Source organism: Pithys albifrons, chromosome 1 (assembly GCF_047495875.1).
Source record: "Pithys albifrons albifrons isolate INPA30051 chromosome 1, PitAlb_v1, whole genome shotgun sequence".
NCBI lineage: Eukaryota > Metazoa > Chordata > Aves > Passeriformes > Thamnophilidae > Pithys > Pithys albifrons.
Genome location: NC_092458.1, coordinates 52,056,334 through 52,077,733, shown reverse-complemented (window position 1 = coordinate 52,077,733; position 21,400 = coordinate 52,056,334). Strand labels below are relative to the sequence as shown.

The 21,400-nt window shown below is 36.0% G+C and overlaps 1 protein-coding gene across 2 annotated transcripts in view; it reads left to right on the top strand.

The window, feature by feature from the left end:
- The window catches only part of TDRD3 (tudor domain containing 3), a 104,053-nt gene that overhangs the window by 63,637 nt on the left and 19,016 nt on the right, over window positions 1-21,400 (top strand). For both annotated transcript variants that reach the window (XM_071550266.1, XM_071550256.1), the window contains exons 6-12: window positions 2,772-2,843; window positions 3,377-3,526; window positions 4,236-4,376; window positions 5,348-5,504; window positions 6,102-6,227; window positions 14,232-15,070; window positions 16,972-17,097. In XM_071550266.1, coding sequence (XP_071406367.1) covers window positions 2,772-2,843; window positions 3,377-3,526; window positions 4,236-4,376; window positions 5,348-5,504; window positions 6,102-6,227; window positions 14,232-15,070; window positions 16,972-17,097 — 1,611 coding nt within the window. The remainder of the gene's footprint in view (window positions 1-2,771; window positions 2,844-3,376; window positions 3,527-4,235; window positions 4,377-5,347; window positions 5,505-6,101; window positions 6,228-14,231; window positions 15,071-16,971; window positions 17,098-21,400) is intronic.

The window sequence follows — 21,400 nt, the reverse complement described above, 5'->3', positions numbered from 1 at the left end:
CTAATTCAGTCTCATGTTGTAAATGTTTCTTAAGAGAGTCCCTAGGAAACAGGTTTTAATATCACAATGCAAATACAGCAAAAAGAGTAAAAAACCCATACTAAATGTATTTGTAACAAAGTTTATTATAAATGATAGTTACTGCTGTGCTATGAGCAAATTTAATTGTAAGTTAAGAAATATTGTTCTTGTTGCCAGGTTGCTTTGTAATCGATGCAATACGAAATTTCCTTTCCAAAGCAGCTGCTCTCACTTCTCAGCAGGCAGTATGACTTGGGAAGAAAGTGTCAGAGCTCTTATATACCATTACAGCATTAAAATTCTTTCATTATGGATAATAATTTTATGCAATAAATGGTTCTGATTCAAAGTCCATGTGGCTAAATGTTAATAAATAGGCAGCCAGTTTTAAGTGCTTTTTTTGTTGTTTGCCCATTTACATGTTTGCGTGGTAGATTGGAACGGTTTTTCTTCTGTGTGTTTTTGTGATTCTGATTTGGGAAAGAAAAGAAAAAATCCTGTAACCTTAAACTTCAGCATATCCTTCCTAATTATAGGATATGAGAAATTAACTGTGATCTGATGCTTGAGTTCTTAGGCTAGCACGTAATATTTTCTTTTATTTATAAATTGACTCAGTATGGGTATTTGTTCCAAAATTGCCTGCATTTCTCTAGGCACAAACAGACAGACAAGTGAATAAAAACCCCAGAAAAAGTGTAGGGTTTATTGGGCTTAGAGTGTCTGCCCTGGGGAAGTGAAGCAGCTTGACCATGAAATCGCTCTTGTACTGTGGTTCTTCAGTTAATAGATACAGGAAGGTATCAACATGCTACAGTGATTAGCCCTTGGTTAGCTTGTAATTCTAAGGCAGCACTTTAAGTGAACTGATTGAAACTAAAGTAGAAAAATTTTGTGATTTTTGCACTTCTAAGTGCTTTGTTTTGAATAATTTATGGAATACTTTATCAGTGTTTTTCTCTCCAAGGCATGAGGAAAAGCATTATTTTTTTTCAGCCTTGAAAGGAATTAATAACCATAAATGATTTAGAAAGTGGTCTTTGGCTGCTGAATAAAAGTAGTTAAATTGAAAGGAGTGGACTGAAAATTTTTATTTGGTATGTATTAGCTAAATTGATCCATTACTTAGTCTAAGAAATTCTCTGATAATGTCATGGCTTAAAGCATGTTCACGTTTATACTACAGTTCTCACATGATGGATTTAAATCAATTTTACATCAAGGTAATAAATATGTCATATATAGCCTTAAGTAATTAATACTGTTTCTACCAGTGGAGAGTAATAAATGATTTATGTAATCACGGATGACTGTTCAGTAAGGGAAAAAGGGCAATAAGAAATGAAGATGATAAAATAGATACAATATAGGAAATGCAATTTTTGAGCATTTTAACAGCATTAAGGACCTCTTCTTATGTTTTCCACTTCTGAAACCAAATATTTTTATGTAATATACCATAATTAACACATAACCAAATGTCAATTCGAGTGAATTTCATTCTCCTCCAGGTTTCTGCTGTTTTCGTAACTTGCAGAGAAAGAGAAAAACTTTTATCAACTTACGAACAGATATTTTACCACAATGTTTTACAACTCCGTCTTTTTGCTGTTGTTGGCAACAAGTAACTGTATTATTGGAGAGTGCTGTGTTTTCAGGCCTAGGTCGCTGATTGTCTGATTATGCCTAAGAGTTTAGAGCACTTGTTCTATTAATGTTGTGTGTCAGTAATTGTTGTGCTTACTGTTATGGTCTTTGTGATCCAAAGACCTCCTGATCAATTTCACATATATACTGTACTTCTTATAAGGTTGTTGGGAAAATTTCCAGGTAACATAGTATTTTGTTTCCTGCAGTGGCAAAAGGAGATCTTTTTTAGGCAGAGAGCATAGCCTGAGCTCTTATATAGCCTTGTCATCTAGAATTTCTGTGTTATGTTTTACCAGGGGATGGAATTCTGACTAATCCTTTCTGTGTTTGCTTATGCATGAGATTGTGAATTTCAGAGAGTCATTGAGCCTGGAGGTCATTTGGCTCCATCAGGGACATTTAAAGCCAGTTGTCCAGGACAGTGTCCTGGCAGCTTTAGAGTATCATATTGCCAAGGATGGGGACTCCACAACTGCCCTGAGCAACTTGTGCTAGTGTTCAGTCACCTTCAGTAAAAAAAGTGCTGTCTGGTGTTCAGAGGGAGCCTTTATGTTGAAGTTTCTGCCTATTGTCTTTTTGTCTCACTGGGCACCACTGCAAAGAGCCTGGTTCTATTCTCTTTATATCCTCCCTTCAGGTGTTTGTGTAGATTGGTAAGATCCCTCTGAACCTTACCTTCTCTATGTGGAAGTGGTCCAATCCCTTCTTAAACATGCTGAGTCTGTGTCCCTGTAGAATTTCTAATGGCAGCAAGTTCACTGGGCACTGTGTAAAGAAACATCTGCTGCCAGTTTGTGCGCTGCTTTGCTCTATTAGTGTAGATTTTGGTATATAACTGAATTTTCTATATTTGGTCTATGTGTGTTGCCTCAATGAGTATGCAGAATGCCATAATTTTCATTTCTCTGTGCCTCATCCGAACCTCTTAAATACCCCAGGATTTGAATAAAATAATTAAATAATTAATTAAATAATAAAATAATTTTTTTTGTGCTTAAAATGTTCATCTTGAAAGTTTCATAGACTTTCTGAAATAGAGACATTTAATATATGATCTGTATTCTGTTAGCAATTTGTCAATCATCAGTTTTCTTTTACAGAGTTTGGCAAAACACAATAGGAGTAACATTGGAACAGAAGGCGGTCCTCCTCCTTTTGTACCTTTTGGGCAGGTATAATGTACTTCTCTTCCTCATTTCATGAAAAAAACTTGTATTATGATATCTAGGGTACCTGGTTGTAGTTAGGTAAATGCTATCAAAACACCTTAGGACCATGATGACTTGGATATAAAGAAATGTCCCTGTTTGGAAAGAAAAATTGTTAATCCTGTAATTTTGTTACACCATTTTCTATTTGACTTTTCCTCTCAATTTCAAGCTTAATTTTATTTAGTATGTGGAGCCTTTGATTGTTCCGGTCAGATCATGTAACCACTAACTCCCTTCCTAAATGCCAAAGGTATTTCCAAGAATCTTGCCAGATAAGTCATGAACTAAGCTTAAAATTTAAAAGGCTCTTTTCGCCTTTCAGGTGGACAAGGGGAATGTGCTTTTAGCAAAGACAGATCTAGATGTCCTAAGTGTACATTTTTGTGATCATATTCTTTATCATAAGTTGTGCTACTCTAATGGAATAGTACTTTGGTCTTTTTTAACTGCAGTTAGGCAGAAGAGTTAACTAAAAAATTCTTTTGCATTTTCAGAAATGTGCATCTCATGTGCAAGTGGATAGCAGAGACCTGGATCGCAGAAAGACTCTGCAAATGACAAATACTGTAAAAACTGTTGTGGACAATGATGAATTTGAAAAGCAGAGAACAGCTGCTATTGCTGAAGTAGCAAAGAGCAAGGAGGTTAGAATGCATGTGTTGCACCATTTTACTTACCTTGTTGGTCTTTTCTTGTTATTTTAAGTATTTCTCTCTTAAATGACAAATGCGTTCTGATATTTGCCTTCTTATAATTCTACTTCTGTATCTTCAAAAAGATGAATCAGAAATAGAGTCCTTTTCGACTAATGTCTATGTCCTTATGTAAATAAAGCTAATAGAGGTATCATAATGTCTTATTACAGGTATGATTTTGATACCACTATTAAAAAAATGTGGAGTTTACAATTTATCTACTAAGATTTCAGTAGTAAATGCAGGTTATCAATTTTGATCTGTTTTTTTCAGTTCTCAAAAACCCCATGATTCTCTGCACTTGGTCTGAAGGAATAGCTAGGAAATTTAGTTCTAATGTGTCAGGTTTTTATGTCCTCCTTTGGTTTTCCTTTTAGTATATCTTTCAAATCTGCTTTTGAAGTCATAAAAACTAGAATTATGTACCCTTTTTACAGCCTCCTTTGGGCACAGGGGAAAAAATTACCTACCTAATAAATTAATCTTTGTGTGTGTGTGTGTGTGTGTGTGTAAATTAGTGCTTTATGTGTTGATGCAAAGCCTAATCATGAAAAATACTGCTGCAACAAATTTACTGCACTTTTTCTACTAGCTAAATATTGAGATTTATTTTTGTAACTTCTATTTGTTGAAATGTTATTTTTGTGCTTATTTAAAGACCAAGACATTTGGAGGCGGTGGTGGGAGTAGCAGAAGTAACCTCATTGTGAGTGCTGGAGGGAATCGCAACAGGGAACTGTTCCAGAAGGAGAAGATCTCAAAGCCTGAGGGGAAGAATGAAGGTGTCTACCGAGAACTGGTAAGGTGGAAGAATTAAACAGAATCTTAAATGGGTACTACTCAAAACCAAAACCCAAATATAACAAGAATAAAATCAGAATACCTCGAGGAATAATGACTTTCCTTTCAATTAATTTTGAAGTCTGCTCGGAATACTTAAGGCACTTCTGTACCTTACTGAGATAGATAGGAGTTTCAGTTTTTTCTGGAGAGTCATGATACGGCTCTTTGGGAACCTGCAGATATAATTTTATATTCATGGCATTCCAGATAAGAAATGTTTTTGTTATATCTGTTCCAGTAAGTGATTGGGTATTGGATGAGGAAAGGCAGAGGGCCTAGTCCATTTCATGTTGATTGCATGTAAGTCTGTCTGCACTGGAAGAGGCAGTTTTCACTTGAGTGCTTTAAAACACAGTGCAGCTGTAAGGCTGTTTTCTGTACTTAACACTTTGTGATGCCTGCTTTACATTCTTGTCATCACGCTCTATGCAATTTAAGATAACAAAGTCTGCATTTCTGCAGAAGCAAATTGTTTTTATTTCTTTGCTTTCTTCTACAAAACCTTTAGCCAATTATATTTTCTTCATGTTTTAAGATGTGCGTAACTGGGGTTTGTATTGTCTGTAGAAGTTGTGAAAGGGCTCAAATGGGAGCAAATGTCTAGTTTTGGAGCCACTATTATTTTGAGATATTCCTTTTAATTTTCATCTGAACTAGGGGAATTTGTGCTTGAAAGCACATAATAGTAGAACTGAAAAATAATTAATCAAAAATCATAGTAATATTTAAAAAAACAACCTTTATTACCTGGTGGTTTGAACCTAAGAAAGATTGTATGTGAGGATTTTATATAAAACTGAAATACTTATCATCAATTAAATAAGAAATACTGTTTCAGTTAAAATTAAAGAAAATTTCATGTAAAATCTGGTGAGTTTATAGAATCTTTGTTATACTTATTAGTTGTGTGTGCACCTTTTATTTCAGGTTGATGAAAAGGCTCTAAAACACATAACAGAAATGGGTTTCAGCAAAGAAGCAGCAAGACAGGCACTTATGGATAACAGTAACAGCCTAGAGGCAGCATTAAATTTTCTTCTGAACAACAGTAAACAGAAACCCATTCAGGGACCACCACCTAGAGGTAAAACTTGCAAAAAGATACTTTACAATAGTGTTCACAAACAAAGGACTTTGTGTATGGTGGATTACTACTGTAGTTATAGAGGGATATATCTGCATGGTTTTTTCTTCAAGTTAGAATGCATTGCACATACCCTCTGTGTATTGTATTCATGTCAAAATTTTTGGAAGTCACAGATTTGAATATCCTTAAATGGGAAATACGTGTATCCTAGAATCACAGAAAGGCAGAGGTTGGAAGGGACCTTAAAGTTCAACTTGTTCTAACCTCCCACCATGGGCAGGGATGCCACCTACTAGACCAGGTTGCCCAGGGACCCATCAACCTGGCCTTGAACACTTCCAGAGATGGGGCATCCACAGCTTCTCTGGACAGCCTGTTCCAGTGCCTCACCACCCTCACAGTAAAGAATTTCTTCATAACATCTAATCTAAATCTCTCCTATGTTATTGTAAAAATGTTCTCCCCGGTTCTTTCTATTTTGTCTGTGATGGAATTTTTTAAAGACAGAAAATACAAATATTTCATAAATCAAATGAAAAAGTGTCTACTTTTTTTTTAATTTATTCCTTTTTCATAAAATGCTTTGGTTTACAGGTAAAGGGAAGGGACGAGGCCGAATAAGACCTGAAGACGAAGAAGAGCTAGGAAATGCCAGACCATCTGCACCAAGCACACTGTTTGATTTCTTGGAATCCAAAATGGGTACTCTAACAGTAGAGGGTAAGTTGCTGAAAGTAATGTATCTGGAATGAATGTGGGACAGTGTTGGTGAAATTCTTTTGCCAAACTATGTAATCTGAAAATGATTCCTAGAACTTCCTCTACACTCAGTCATGAAAAAAAAGAGTGCTTGAAGAGCTCTTCTTCTCCTTTGAAGAAAGGTCAAATGAATTGCACTGTGGTGTTTAGATGTCTAAAAGTTAATAATTTGAAATAAAGTGACATAAATCACAGTTTGTTAATCTGATTGGATTCTTCCTGAATCATGACTCTTCACTCAGGATATCATGAGTCTTTGCTGTATTTGCCAGAAATCTAAAATATTCAAAGAAAATACCTTTCAAATACACAAGCATTCTGTGTTAGCTGTTAAAATTTAGTAAGCTATTCAGCGTTTTCAGAAAGCAGGTAGAGGGAATGCTGCTTGAGATATATCTTGGCAACTCATTTGAGTTACCAAAAATGAGTTAGATTTTTCCAGTGAACAGAAATGAAAACAGTGGTAGTGGTTTTCATTTACATTGTAAACATTGATTTTTCTTTGGATACATTTAGTGCTTATATTGAGAGATTAGACAAGGCTTTTATGTGTTATTTAAAGACATTTAAAGGAAAATAATAGAAATAATCCCTGTGGGTTATATAACTTACTTATTGTCAATAATTTTATAGTAAGTAAGTAGCAGTAGTTTACCAAGACTTGTGAAATGAGTGAATTGGTTCTTTCAAAATGGTATTGCTGATTGCTATGGGGGACTTGTATGATCCTTGGGATTTAGTACATGTATGTAGGCAATAAAGCATAGTGTTGTCAGTAAAGAAATGGTTATATTAGTTATAGGTATTTCAGTTTATAATCTTCAATGCTGTGTTCTGAAGATAAATACATGTTGCTGTTTTCCCTCCTAAACAAAAGTAAAAAGATTCCGTAAATAATTCTATTAAAACTTTGTAAAGGTTTTATACTCCTTATACTCCTTCAATTGCCAAAGGTTCTGTGGCATATTTTCTAGAATGACATAGGGGTTTTGGTTTTGTGGTTTTTTTACCACTATGCTGTTTTTTGTAGCTTTATCTGAGTGATTAATATGCAGTATGCTATTTCTGAATTATGCTTTTCTGAAAAATAAAACCAAATCAGACTTATTGGCATTTTTGAAGAGTTTGGAAAATGTTCTGATTATTTTGTGATTTTTTTTTTCTTCTGGAAAAGAAAAAGGTGTTGTTATACTTGTAATTTGTAAGGCATTGAAGTGATTGTTTAGTTTCATGTTGTTAGTTTTTATTTTCCTTACTGAACGTGTACAAGCCCATGGGATTGTATCTCTGTTTCTATGCCAGGTTTTGGTTTTGTCCTGCAGAGTCTATTTCAAATGGATTTGTTCAAGAAATATGTAGACATGTGTATTTTTTTAAAAGTGTTTTTTTCCTTGCCAAGTTTGAGAAAAACATTGCAGTTTCATGCATTTGAACACATTCTTGAAATCATATATTGAAAGTAAATTTTCTGACATTTTTCTGCTGGTTTTCTTCTGCCTCTGTGGTTGAAAATCATCTCAGTTAAATTCTTAATTATTACTTGTCTTAAGTTCCACTCAAACTGAGATAATGGGAATATTAAAAGTGTTTGCAGAGTGATGTATGTGCAGTGACCATACTTAGCACTGTGAACTCTTTTATTATGAAGTCTGCATCCAAGTGACTGCAGAAAACAGGATATATATATATTAATAGTACCTTTAAGTTTCATTTGATCCTGTCAGCTGTTAGCAGTAGACACGTGTAGTTGCACTTGGAATTGGAAAAATACTGTTCAGAAATGAAAGGCATGTTTTGGAAACTGATCGAAACAACTCAAATATGTAAAGTTACGTATCCAGAAGTAAGGTGTCTTCACTGATTTTCCTGCACAGTAATGCACAAAGGAGGGCCCAGGCTGACAAGCTTTTCACCATTTATATTCACCAAAGGCTGTACTGTGCTACATATAAAAGAAGATCATTCTGCCAGGTCTGTGTTCTGCACTGTTTCTGGCACCTCGCTGTCCTATATGGTCACTAAAATCCCATATTATTTCTTAGATATTCAGAGAGATGGCCTTTTTGTGGGGATACTGGTCTTGAATAAATGAATGCATGTGATTAAGAGGCTATGATTACCTGGGGTGGCTGTATTTATCATTATCGCAAGCATTAGACTTCTGTACACTTCAGACAGATTGTAATCTCTTCTAAATGACCAAAAATCTTTGTAGAAACCAAAAAACAAAAGGCAGTTTTGCTGAACTGAGCTATATATTTTTAAATTCTGTGCTATGCCTCATTTTCTTCAAAACCTGCTTATTGTGATCTGGGGAAAGTGTCTGTTTCTTTTCAAGTACGCAGAGGATTGATTTGCTTTCCTCTGTGCATCCCTCCTTATTTTTCTTGCATACCATTTCTAATTGCACCTGAAACCTCAGTACTGCAGAGAATTTCTAAATTCACTAGGGTGGGTGCTTCCTTTTGTGAACAGACACTGCAGAACAGTTGTTGAATTTTTTATCTTTGCCTTGGTATCTTTTCATACTTGGATTTAGACCAAGTAGAAAAACATTTATGAATGGAAATACCTTTGTGGTTTTTTAGGGGATAGTTCTATTCCTTTTTAGAGATAAAATAGTACATTAATTTTCTTGTTCAGTGTTTGTGCTTTTTGTTAGTTTTTTTAGAACTAGAAATTAGTTGTAAGAAAGCACATTGTTAGTCCTTAGCCCCCTAAATGGTGTCTTGTGATGTTTTTATCTCCTTTTTTCCAGTTAATGAAATACTGTTTGAAGTAATTACAGCAGTCAAAAGTATTAAATACCTGACACCATGATCTGCTAGTTCTTTAAATGTAAAACATAGCATACAGTAAACATAGTTTGTTTAAATGAAATGCAAAGAATTAAATGTATCAAATTTTTTACTGCATATTTATTTATTTATTTTTAACAGGGAATGGTTGGTGGCAGCTATGAAAATGTTTCTATGCTGAAATTAAGCAGTTGGAGTTTTGATTGGCAAGACAATCCTCCTGACTGCAAAAGTAGTAGACAAAATTGCTGTCAACTAGCTGCCTTTGCTTGCATTTGGATTATTTCTGCTACTGAACACAAAAGATTTTTCCATTGATTTCCTTCTTACTTTTTTCTTTTGTTGTGAGGAACAGTTCTTCCTTCTTTGCCAGCTTAAATAAGTAAACACAAGGTTTATCGGGGAGAACAAAACAGTACCAAGAGCTCTGACTGTAGTATTATGGAAAAATGGGCAATATACTTTATATATTTCCAAATAAGTTAAAGTTTGAAATAAATTGGTAATGCAATGCAGTGCAGTTAAAAGATATTTATTTCATTTTGTGGTCACACAATTTATTTGAATATCTGGGAGTGAGAGCACTTGGAATGGAAAAAAAGTCTGACTTTCTGGAGTTAAAAGGAAGTTTATAACCCTTGGAATTTGCCATTTAGTAGCCATGTTTTCAACAAACATGGTGCCCTATGACAAGAGATCCAAGCTGAATACTAGTCATGTTTGTTATTCAACTTTACTTTTAAAACTGAACTTCAGTCAGTGTTAATTCTGAATATCAAGAAAATAACTTATATTTGTTTTAGCCATATGTTAACATTGGTGACATATGTTAGGAGGCTTGTATTTTTATTTTTTCTATAAACATGAAAAAAAAAGATAGTAAATTTCATACGTTTGAAAGAATAATAAAAAATATCAGTTCTTCTTCCAGTCCTTTAATCCTGTGAGTTAAAGTTTATAGTGAATGCAACAGTAGAATGTTATGGATTTTTTTTCCACTTCTTTGTTATCACCCTCCTCCTCAGCTTGTATTTGTTTTGTTTAACAGAAACCTGAACTCAGTTTCCAGTTCGTCAGTGTTACTACATTTTAGGAAGAATTATGTTGATGTTTATCTAACTTGACAAAGCTATTGACTAATAGGATTTTCACTCCATGGCATGAAATGTATCATTAATTTTCTTTTAATTCTTTAAACTGTTGTGCAGTATGAGATAGAACATGCCCTGGAGCTGTCTCTTCTATACAGTTACATAAAAATATTACTCAGTTTGAAAGGAGAAACCCAAATCATTGCCACCATTGACTGTGGGAAGGGCCACAGTCTTTGAATTTAACCACATTATTAAACATGATAAAATCCACAGGAGAGAGCCCCAGGAAACCGTACTTATTAAATTCCATTGTGCATGGACTAGTGCTTTATAACATTGGCTGGATTTCCAAGAGCAGCAGGTCCTGCTGGTTTCTTGTACTCAAGGGAATGTGATTGGTTCTGTACAGTCTTCTTGCGTCATCACATACAAAAGCTGAAATGAGTAAAATAACTGAGTGAGGGTTTCAAACTGGCAAATGCTAGTCGTCATCTTAAAGCTTCCCAGTAGCTGACGAAAGCCTTGTCTTTAATTTTGAAATATATTTTTTTGCAGACCTTGTTCCCAAACCTCTGATTAAAATGGTGATGACTGGGTTAACATGTCTCATTGTTTGAAAGGGGCTTACCAAATCTTAATTGGCAAATTATTATTTGTTTCCCTGTAGGAAACATGGCTTTTCTGGGAATGTCAGCTAATGGTTTGTTGGAGTTGGGGCAAGGAGTAGAAGGAAGGAATAGCAGTTGAAATAGACAATCTGTTGCTTAACTTTTTTTCTTAGAGAAACTTTAGAATCCCTTCAGTTTTTTGGTGATCAGGCCAGACATCACAAGTACACGAAGAACCAGAACTATTCTCATCTCCAGGCTTTTTGGTTAGCTATGGTTGCCAAAATATGAATTACTGTTATTTGACAGTTTGGAAATGGTTTGTGCTTGTACATTAAACACTGGGTTAACATGTAATGCTTGGTCAAGGCTGTTGCTTATGATGTAGTCCCCAGGGAAACTTTTAGCACAATAACTGCATGTCTGTAGGAATCATAAGTTTATTGGATTTTACATACCTTAAGCTTAGAGTAGAAAATTTTCAGGTGTTTTCTGAGCAGTCTTTGCATATCACAGTAAAGAGACGTAGAAAGAAGCAGCTCTTGTTCACTGTTTTGCAATTCTCTAGTCACTTTTCTTGCTGTCTAACAGGTAGTATTATTTTAACTTAACTTTACTATCTAAAAAAAATCTGTAATGGAAAGATCTAACGGGTCACTTTGTTGCTTTTGTATTATGATCACATTATGTAGGGTAGACAATAGGTAAAATTTCTTATTACATGCTATGAAATTGAATAGAAATTTCAGTAAACTTTTTCCAGTTACTGAAGAATATATTTTGGTTTTCTCTCAAAGCTTTAATTAAAGTATAATAGCTTGGCGTGCTTTTGTGTTGCAGTTGTATAGAGTCCTTGGCTGTACTAGATGTTTCCTAGATGACTACCCATCTCAGCTCAGGAAATGTTTATTCATTTAGACAAAGGACAAAGGATAGCCCTCAAGAGGAAACATGTAGTCCAAGTCAAACCTAAAGTCCTGCCACCTGGCAAAGTATTACCATGCCCAATGTAGTCATAAACCAATTTCATTTTTTTTCTATTGGAACAGTGGCTTTCTTTAATTCATTTCATGTTACAAAATATTTGATGAGCTGATTTATAATGAAGTGTGTTAGAGTTTTATACACGTTTTTATTTAATGGTGTATGCAAGGGAGTAAACACTCAGGAGTCATCAAACAGTTGTTATTTCATGTGTAATTAACATTACAGGAATAGACATAAGAGCTTAGGCTGGCAATAGGAAGACTGGGAGCCCGAGCATTTTACTACCACAGGAGAAGAGGAATAAATTAAGAATGTCATGAACAAAGACTGTTCATTAATTAGGAAGTTAAATCTTTCTAGACCATAGGAAATCTGAAGATTTTTATGTATTATACAGAAGTGGAAAAGTGTAATGAAGATACTTACTGAAAAGTTACAGATATAAACTAATGAAAAACAGTATTTTCACATGCTGCTTGTGAAGAAGAAATAAAGAGGTACTTTTAAATTTAAAGGGTTTAGTCTAATTTGAATTATACAAGATTTAAAGTAATATTTTAATTTTTAAAATGAAAATGCATGTTTATGGAACTCTCGTCTCTTTCTGAGTACTATATATACACATATAATGCATTAAAAACATGATGGATTTCAAAGTAATGAATTATGCAGTAAGAAGTATTTTTACCAAGATCATGTTCCTGCTTCTGTCACTTTAAAAAATAAAAACACTAGATTGTTGTCAAAGATTTCTGACTTCTAAAAGTTATGCTGAATCAGGTGTATGTAAAAATAGAGCCAGATTCTTACTAGCTAATTTACTAAATTAAATTGTTAATATTGTGAGAGCTATTAATAATAATGTGTTTGGAAGTTTCTTTAAAAAAAATAAACCAGGTGAAATTTGCATTTTAATTTTAACTCTTACTATGTCATATCTAATTATGAAAATTGATATATTTGCTATCAGGTATCTACATTCATTGTTTCTAAGGTAACATATGCACTGAAGTTCTTAGTTTTTCCTTCCCATAGGATTGTATGAAAGCCTGAGTGCACAGTCCCACCGGGCTCAGGCATTGCACATGGCGCTCTTGCACACACTATATCCATAGCCAGATGCTGTGTATGGTCACAGGCAAGAGAATGACACCTTTGCAGCCACTCACATGACAAAAAATTGTTCATATAAGCATGAATCATTGTAATGGGTTTGTTTTCCATCAGAATTACAGTGTTCTGGTGGATCTCATACCCAGTCACCCTGATGCATGCATACACATGAGTCTCTCCTGTCTTAAACTCCTTAACCTCTGGCGCCTCAGATTCTCTTGCCCAGCTTGTTGTGTAGTACAACTTGAAGTTTGTAGGAGGGTTACATGAACATACTTGGAGAGGTCTGGCCATATGTTAGCCCAGATCTGTGGTCTCTCTGACAGATGGCTTTCAAGACCCATTTTCTCTCCAGTATTCAGCTGCCACGTCTTCCTCATCCCAGTGCTCAGCTTACCCTGTCTCAATTTTGCCAGGAGGTTTAAAAACATGTTTCCTCATACACACAATCGAGAACTTAGAAATGAAATTTAGTAAGGAGAAGAGACAGGTTACAGTGATCACATGCTGGAGTGTATTTACCAGGAGCCTACTTACTTGCAGTTACCCTGTTAAATCTCATTTCTTCTTTATTATTCTCATGCATATTTCTCCTATGCTCATCTTTATCTCTCCCTTCCCTCAGCTGTTCACCTGAACAACCCATTAAAAATTCCATATTTGCCTGAAAATCCTGTAATTCCATAAAAGGTTTCACAGATACCCACAGTTCCCCTCCTCTCCAACAAGCCACAACAAGTTCCCTCTTTCTTGTGCGATTCATAATAATCTTGTCTTTATTGTCATCTGTTTGAGTTCTCCTTGAAGCTCTTGAAGATGATTCTTGAGCAGTTCCTCACTGATCAGAATCTCTGTAGACTTCTGGGCTTTGTTACTGTCCTTGTTACCTACATTTTGTCAGTTGTTCATTTTATCACTTCTATTCTTGCCTTTATCTTTTACACTGAATAGCTGTTAGCAAGTTATTTTTACAGAAAGTTTCAGTTTAGATTTGAGGTATTCCCTTTTTTTCCTCATTGTCCTCCATTTTCCTCTCTCCATGATGGAATTCTATTTTTCTGTCTTGAATGGCTCTTATTCAATTGAGTTGTTGATGAGTAACCTGGAAATTTATGCCTGGCATTTCTCATACTGGTAAGTGGTTTGGTTCAGTACAGCCGAGATTAGTGTATATTTTCTGATGCCAGAAATTAAAGTTCAAATGTGTCTGCTAAATTTTCTGTGCACCATTCCATTTCCATGTCACAAAGGTAAATACTGCATCCATTTCTAAAGAATGCTGTCACTTTATCAGAGTCTGAAACACTACTTTTAAAATATGTTGGTGTGAAATGTTAATAACGGAAATAATTCTTTTCTTTCTAGAACCAAAACTGCAATTTCAGCCACCACATCAAGTACAGCATAAAGTTATGAATACAGAACAGAATGGTATCAAAGAGAGTCATTCAAGACACATTTCTCGCAATGACATGAGACAACCGAGGAACGAAAAACCCCCTCGTTTTCAAAGGGATTTTCAGAATTCAAGGCAGGCTTTGGAAAGTAGTGCGTTATCAAGGAACAGAGGTCCTGAAAGGCACAGCTCTTTAGAACATTGGACGGATGAAAAAAATAGAAGTGACAGACATTATCCTAGAAATGATAGGCCAAAGGATTTGGGCTATTCCATAGCCACTCACCAGGGTGATACTACTTTCAAAAAAAGGGATAATAATATGCAAAACAGAATAGGAAAAGGAGTGTCTTTCACAGAATACAAGGAAAACTCTGCTGTTCAAGATAATACAGGCAACAATAACCAGAAACGTGGGAAAAGGGAAAACCAAACACACAATTCTGAAAATCTTTTTGATAGGAAGGCACGAACAATAAGTAATGAAACCTATATGGTAAAAAGTGAGCAACATTTTAATGTTAATAATGATTACCAAAATCCCGGCAGAACTGATAATTTTAATGCTGTACCAAATGGAGATACTGAGCATCATCAGAAAGGAAGACGAGTAGGACCCATCAAATCATCAGGACCCACTACAATTCCATCCTTTGATGATAAAATGTTGTATTACAACACTGGTCCCAAAAGGAGAACTGGACCCATCAAGCCAGAGAAAATATTAGAACCATCTCTTCACATGGAGTATGGAAAAAGTTGGAGGCCAGGGGATGAATGTTTTGCTCTTTATTGGGAAGACAACAAGGTATGCCTTTGCCAAAATGAGAAATACCTAAAATTTTACCTCTAATATTTTCTTACACACATGTGGGAGATATTTAGCACACTACTACAGAGACATGGGGTTTGTTCATAGGTATATAGTGTGCTTCTGTGGGTAGCTTCAGGCTCTTATTTTTTTTTATATTTATGGGTTTTATCACTTATATTTATTACATGAAAATTTGATGGGCTTAAATCAAGTCCTTATTTCTCTCACATAGGTGGAGTTTAGGATGACTAAGCTCCTCATTGAAGCATTTGACTTAAGTGCCAAATATTTGAAGGGGAATATAGATGTCCATATTCTTTGCCACGGAACAAAACCAGAATTCTGTGCTGTCTACAATAGTTCATAATGGTAGATGTGTAATACTTTTTTCTGCAATAAGTCAGCATGCAACCTTTAGTAGCTCAAAGGAAGACCAGAGTATGCAGGAATGGGGCTGTTTAAGAAAACTCCCTCTTTTAATTTCAATCATTACAGAAAAGAAACAGCAAAAGGATTAATTTTGATTAGCACTACTAAACTATTAGCTGAAGAACTTGTGGAACAAAGGACTTCTGCTGCATGTTAGCTTCGTTTTACTGATTTTTTTAGAAGTTTAAATACTTCCTTTTCAGCTATTGTTCCCATTTTTATGATTTCTCTTGCAGCATCACACTTTGCTTTCTTCTCCTTTGCTAAAAGAGTTTTAGACTTTTTTCTTTGATTTGGCATTATCTGATCAGGAGTTCTCTTTCACTCTTCTTGGGTATTTTCTTTGATTTTTGACTCTAATAATCTGAGAAGGGAGCTACCTTAAATATTGTTATTCTTTGAGTAGGTTTTATTCACATCTTTTTCTGTCTTTTTTTTGTTGTTGTTTAAATGTTATTTCTTATACGTGGTTTTCCTTTTATTGGTCTGCATGAGCTCAGCACCATGACATTTTTCTCTTTTGCTTGTATGGTTAAACCAAATGATAAGCCATGCAAGTTTTTTCATAATGTCAACATACAGTGAGTTGATTCTCTTAAACAGGAATTTGCACCTTGAGTGGATTAATTAGTATGAACTATAATGCCATATTATTGAATTGTTTGTAATTTTGAGAAGCATACTTGAATTACTGTAGGATGAGTTTTTGAAATTGTGGAAAGTAAAAAAGTAAAAACCTGCAAAATGAATACATGCAAGGTAATCCTGGACCGTTATCCGAAGTGTATTTGTCACATTAGAAGGGGTGTTTTGGATAGTAATTACTTTCTTGGTAGTTACAATAACTGTTGCTGCTCATATCTAGGGCAGTTTTGAAATGTCATAAGTTATAGTACTAAGCTTCACTAGTAATGTAGTAATTTCTTTGTGTTCAGCAAAATAAAAGTGATTGAGTATCTTTAAGAAAACAGTATTTGCATAAATGTCACAAAATCAAGTGTTTACAAAAAGGACTTTTTGAAGGGAGAGTTTTACCGTATTTTTGTTGTATTTTATGATGTGCTAGGATAGGTATAGAAGTATATACAGTGTATGTGACTGATAAGGACTTACTGATACGTGTATTTTAAGTAAGCATCTTACAGTAACGCTTCCCTCTGTACAGCACCATGTGTGTTAGTCATGAATTTGTTCTGCTTTTAGAGAAATGAAAAGAAGTCTTTTAAGTGTTTAGTCCACTTTGATAAACTGCATATTTTCTCAATGAGTGTTCTAAATACATTCTACCATATCTTTGCGGTCTGCCATATGGAAGTTTAAGATACCTGGTTAAATATCTGGTAAAATTGAATTAAAAACATTATCTAAGACTATATATATCTGAAAAGGTAATTGAAAAGGTAATTGTTGGCTATTTGTCGTATTTCTGGTAATATTTTATGACCTTTGAAAATTTCTCTTTTAAGTTCTACCGGGCAGAAATTGAAGCTCTCCATTCTTCTGGGACAACTGCAGTTGTTAAATTCAGTGATTATGGAAATTATGAAGAGGTGCTTCTCAGCAACATCAGGCCTGTTCATGCTGACACATGGGTATGTGATAACAAATTGTATTAAAAAATGCAAACTACATAGTCTGTACAAAGTATGTAACTCGTAAGTAATTAATGCCTACTCATGCAAAGAATGCTACTTGCATGTGTAGAAAAATAGTTATGTGGATACACAAACAAAATATCAAATTTTAGTTGTCTATATGAAACTTCATAGGAGTGTATTGCAATCTGGTATTCTTCCTGTATAATAAATTTCAATTATATTGTTTGAAAATTAATAATTGATCTGTCAGCCAAACAGTTTTATGCACTTTTTTTATCTTAAAAGTTGTTACTTTATTCAACCCTGTTTTTCTGTTTTTCATGTACATTGTATGTTGTTCTGTAAAGGTTAGGAAGCAGTCTTTTAAAAGATACATTCTGAAGCTTTTCACTACGTGTGTATGTATTACGAAAAATAGACATCTGTATCACTTTATTTTGTATCATGATTTTATTCTTGTTTCAATGGTTTTTTTTCTTTGCCAAATATTGTGGTAGATGTCTGTGCCTCAAAATGTGTTTCATGGTTTAGAATGTGTTATCCTCATGGAAATTTGAAATTGGAAATTTCAAAAGGCTTTATTAGTGAATGTCTTGGAAACAAAGATACATTTTGATTTAAAAGAATATTTGGATTACACAATTCTTTGCTGTTTACTCTTATTATAAAAAACTGCACAAAACCAACCGTGAGATATTTGCATATTGATTCCTTACTGATGAGTTGACTGTACTGACTTTAGTTTCTTACCTTTGGGTCATATAGACATGTTATTATTGCTGCAGAGGCTGAACTTGAGTCAACTCCTGTTTCCTACCAGTGGTTTCTTAACATGTAGTTTGTAGCTCTCAGATGCCCTTATGGCCTCCGAGATTGCCTTTTTGTACTTAAAAAGATACCTGAAGTTCTTCCCAGCTGATGCATGGAAGTTTCTGTGAAAATTTACCTTTTTTTTGCCCCTTCTTATTGTCTTATTAGCTCAGCTGTAAGGTGCTAGTTACTTGTTGTATAATTGTACTTATTTTGACTCTTTTTCTATGTTAATAATGAGCCTTTTCTTCATGCTTTTGATTACAATTTTGAGGAATGATTTTTATTTTACTTCAACCCTCTGAAAGTTATCTCTCACAGTCTGAAAATTTGGACTAGTATTAAAATTCAGTTGATCGTAGTAGTGAAGTGCCAGCCTGAAGCAGGGGTCATTTCCCCTGACTCTTCTGCCCATATCTGATCACGTGTTCTTCCTCATCCCTCTCCTTCCATGTCGGGTCATCAGTCATGCAGCCACAGAATGAGCTGAATGAAATGGGCCACTTTTTTCTTCCCCTTAGATTGCCTTGTTGTATTTGAGAGTTAGTTTGTTAAAGCTGACACAAAATGGCGGGACAGTGTATGGGGAAGGGATTCTGCCGCAAAGTAGCAGAGTCCTAACATCGTGCTGCATCCTGTTTGAGTCACTGAGGCTTCCTCTGTTGTCACTGGGGACAAATGAGGTTTTTCCAAGGACTTTCAGTCCTTTCAGAAGTAAAAGATACCTTTCTCATGGTTCTTTGAGTTGCATAAATTCAAATAACTGTATTTTAGATCATTATAGTTATAAAAGATAAATAAATGCCAATCAACATCTTCAAAGTCAACAACTTTTTAATTTTTTTTTTTTCCTGGTGAGCTACTATTTTGTTACTAGAAGGTCCTTGCAGCTATAGGATTTTTGCAGAAGAAATTGATTAGGACCTTGCTCTTCAGTTCTTTGTGTTTGAATGCTAGGTCTAGTCCTCTTTGTCTGTTTGTAGTTTTTAATCACCCATTGGTGTCATGCTCTGATACTCAGGTTTGTCTTCTAAGCTGAACACTGCTGGTCAGTTTCCTTGTCTCAGTGTTCATATTAATATATAAATCTAGATAGCACATATAAATGCAAAATGAAGTTCTCATGCTACTTAATACTTAATTTTTTGACATAAGATATAAGTAACTTTATGATATTTCCTCATTACAAGAGAGCAAAACAAATTTTAAAATTACTTCAGCAACTACTTTTCTTTCACTGATCGATGTTATTGGCACCCAATGAACTTGTATTACTAGAAATGTTACGCTGATTTTTATTTCAGTCCCTCCAGATAATTTCCAGATAGCTAAATAAAGCCCCTTGGGAAAATGTTTTTTTCAGTTGCTGGGATCTGTCAGTGCTGGTCACTTTTTAAGCATCACCTCCTAAAAGGGCACAGAAGTGGGCAATTCCTAAATGTCAGAAGTCAAGCAGGCAAGGCAGAAGGCCAGCTTGGCTGACCAGGGATCTTCCCTTGGAAACAAGGCGAAAAAGGAACGTGTATGCCCAGTGGTGGAAGCAAGTGACATGATCAAGTGACATGGGAGAACAATTCAGAGATGCTGCTTGCTGCTGTAGGGAGAAAACTCATGTGGCCAAAGCTCAACTGGAATTGAAGCTGGCCAGAAATGTGGGGGACAATAAAAGAAGTTTTTTCAAATATATTAATGGCAATAGACAGTACAGAAATATCATTTGCCCATTACAGAAAGCGGATGGTCACCACACAAACAGGGACAGAGAAAAGGCAGAGGTGTTTAATGTTTTCTTTGCCTCTGTCTTCAACATGGATGATGAACCAAGGGGGTCTCAATGCCCTGAGCTGGAGGACCATGACTGCAAGAATGACCAGCTCCCAGTCAACCGTGAAATTATGCGGGATCTGCTGCTCCAGCTGGATCCCTACAAATCTATGGGGCATGATGGGATTCATCCCAGAATCCTCAAGGAGCTGGCTGATTTCAATGCTTTTTTGATGATTTTTTGAGTGGTCTTGGGAATCTGGAGAGATCCCAACTGACTGGAAGCTGGCAAAGGTTGTCCCAGTTTTCAAGAAGGAGCCCGGAAACTACAGGCCTGTCTGTCTCACTCCAATGCCTCATGAAGTTATGGAGCAGATGATTCTGGGAGGTACTGAAAAACACCTGGAGGACAATGCAGTCATTGGTCACAGCCAGCATGACTTCCTGAGAGGAAAGTCCTACTTGTCAAAGCTGGTTTTCTTCTGTGGCAGGGTAACCAACCCACTGTACCGATGAAGGGAGGCCAGTTGATGTAATCTTTTTGAACTTCAGCAAAGCTTTGGGTACTGTTTCTCACAGTACCCTTTTGGACAAAATGTCCAGCACACAGCTGGATAGCTGTGTTATATAATGGGTGAGCAACTGGCTCACAGGTCAGGCACAAAGAGTTACAGTAAATGGGGTAACATCACGCTAGTGACCTGTCACTAGAGGGGTGCCTGAGGGCTTCATCCCTGGCCCAGTTCTCTTCAACATCTTCAGTAACAACCTGGATGTAGGACTGGAAAAAGCACTAAGTTTGCTGGTGACACCAAACTGGGAGGAGCTATTGACTCCCTCCAGGGAAGGGAGGCCTGCAGAGAGATCTCAACAAATTAGAAAACTGGGCAGTCAACAACCGTATGACATTTAATACCGAAAACTGCCAGATTCTGCACCTGGGATGGGGCAACCCTGGTTGTGTGTATATAGACTAGGCAATGATAGGCTGGAGAGCAGTGCTGTGGAAATGAACCTGGGAGTCCTGGTCAATGGCAAGTTGAATATGAGTCAGCAGTGCCCTGGCAGCCAGGAGGGTCAACTGTGTCCTTCGGGGACATCAGGCAAAGCATTGTCAGCCGGTCGAGGGAGGGGATTGTCCCACTCTGCTCTGCACCGGGGTGACCTTACCTTGAATATTGTGTGCAGTTTTGGGCACCACAGTATAAGAAAGATAGAAAGCTATTGGTGAGTGTCCAGAGATGGGCAGTGAAGATGGTGAAGGGCCTTGAGGAGAAGCCGTATGAGGAATGGCTGAGGTCACTTGGTTTGTTCAACCTGGAGAAGAGGGGAGACCTCACTGCAGTTACAGCTTCCTCATGAGGGGAAGCGGTGGAGCAGGCATTGATCTTTCACTCTCCTGACCAATGGCAGGACTCAAGGAAATGGCATGAGACTCCGTCAGGGGAGGTTTAAGCTGGATATCAGAAAATTATTCTTTCCCCAAGGGGTGATTGAGCACTTGAACAGGTTCCCCAGGGCAGTCGTTGCAGCACCAAGCAGAAGTGTTTGGACAATGCTTTCAGGCACATGGTCTGGTTCTTGGAGTGCCCTGTACAGGGCCAGGAGTTGGACTGAATGACCCTGATGAGTCTCTTCCTGCTCAGTGCATTCTATGATTCTAAGTCTTTCTTAGCTGTTTATACTGAAGACTTGTTATTAACGTAGAAATATATTGTATGTG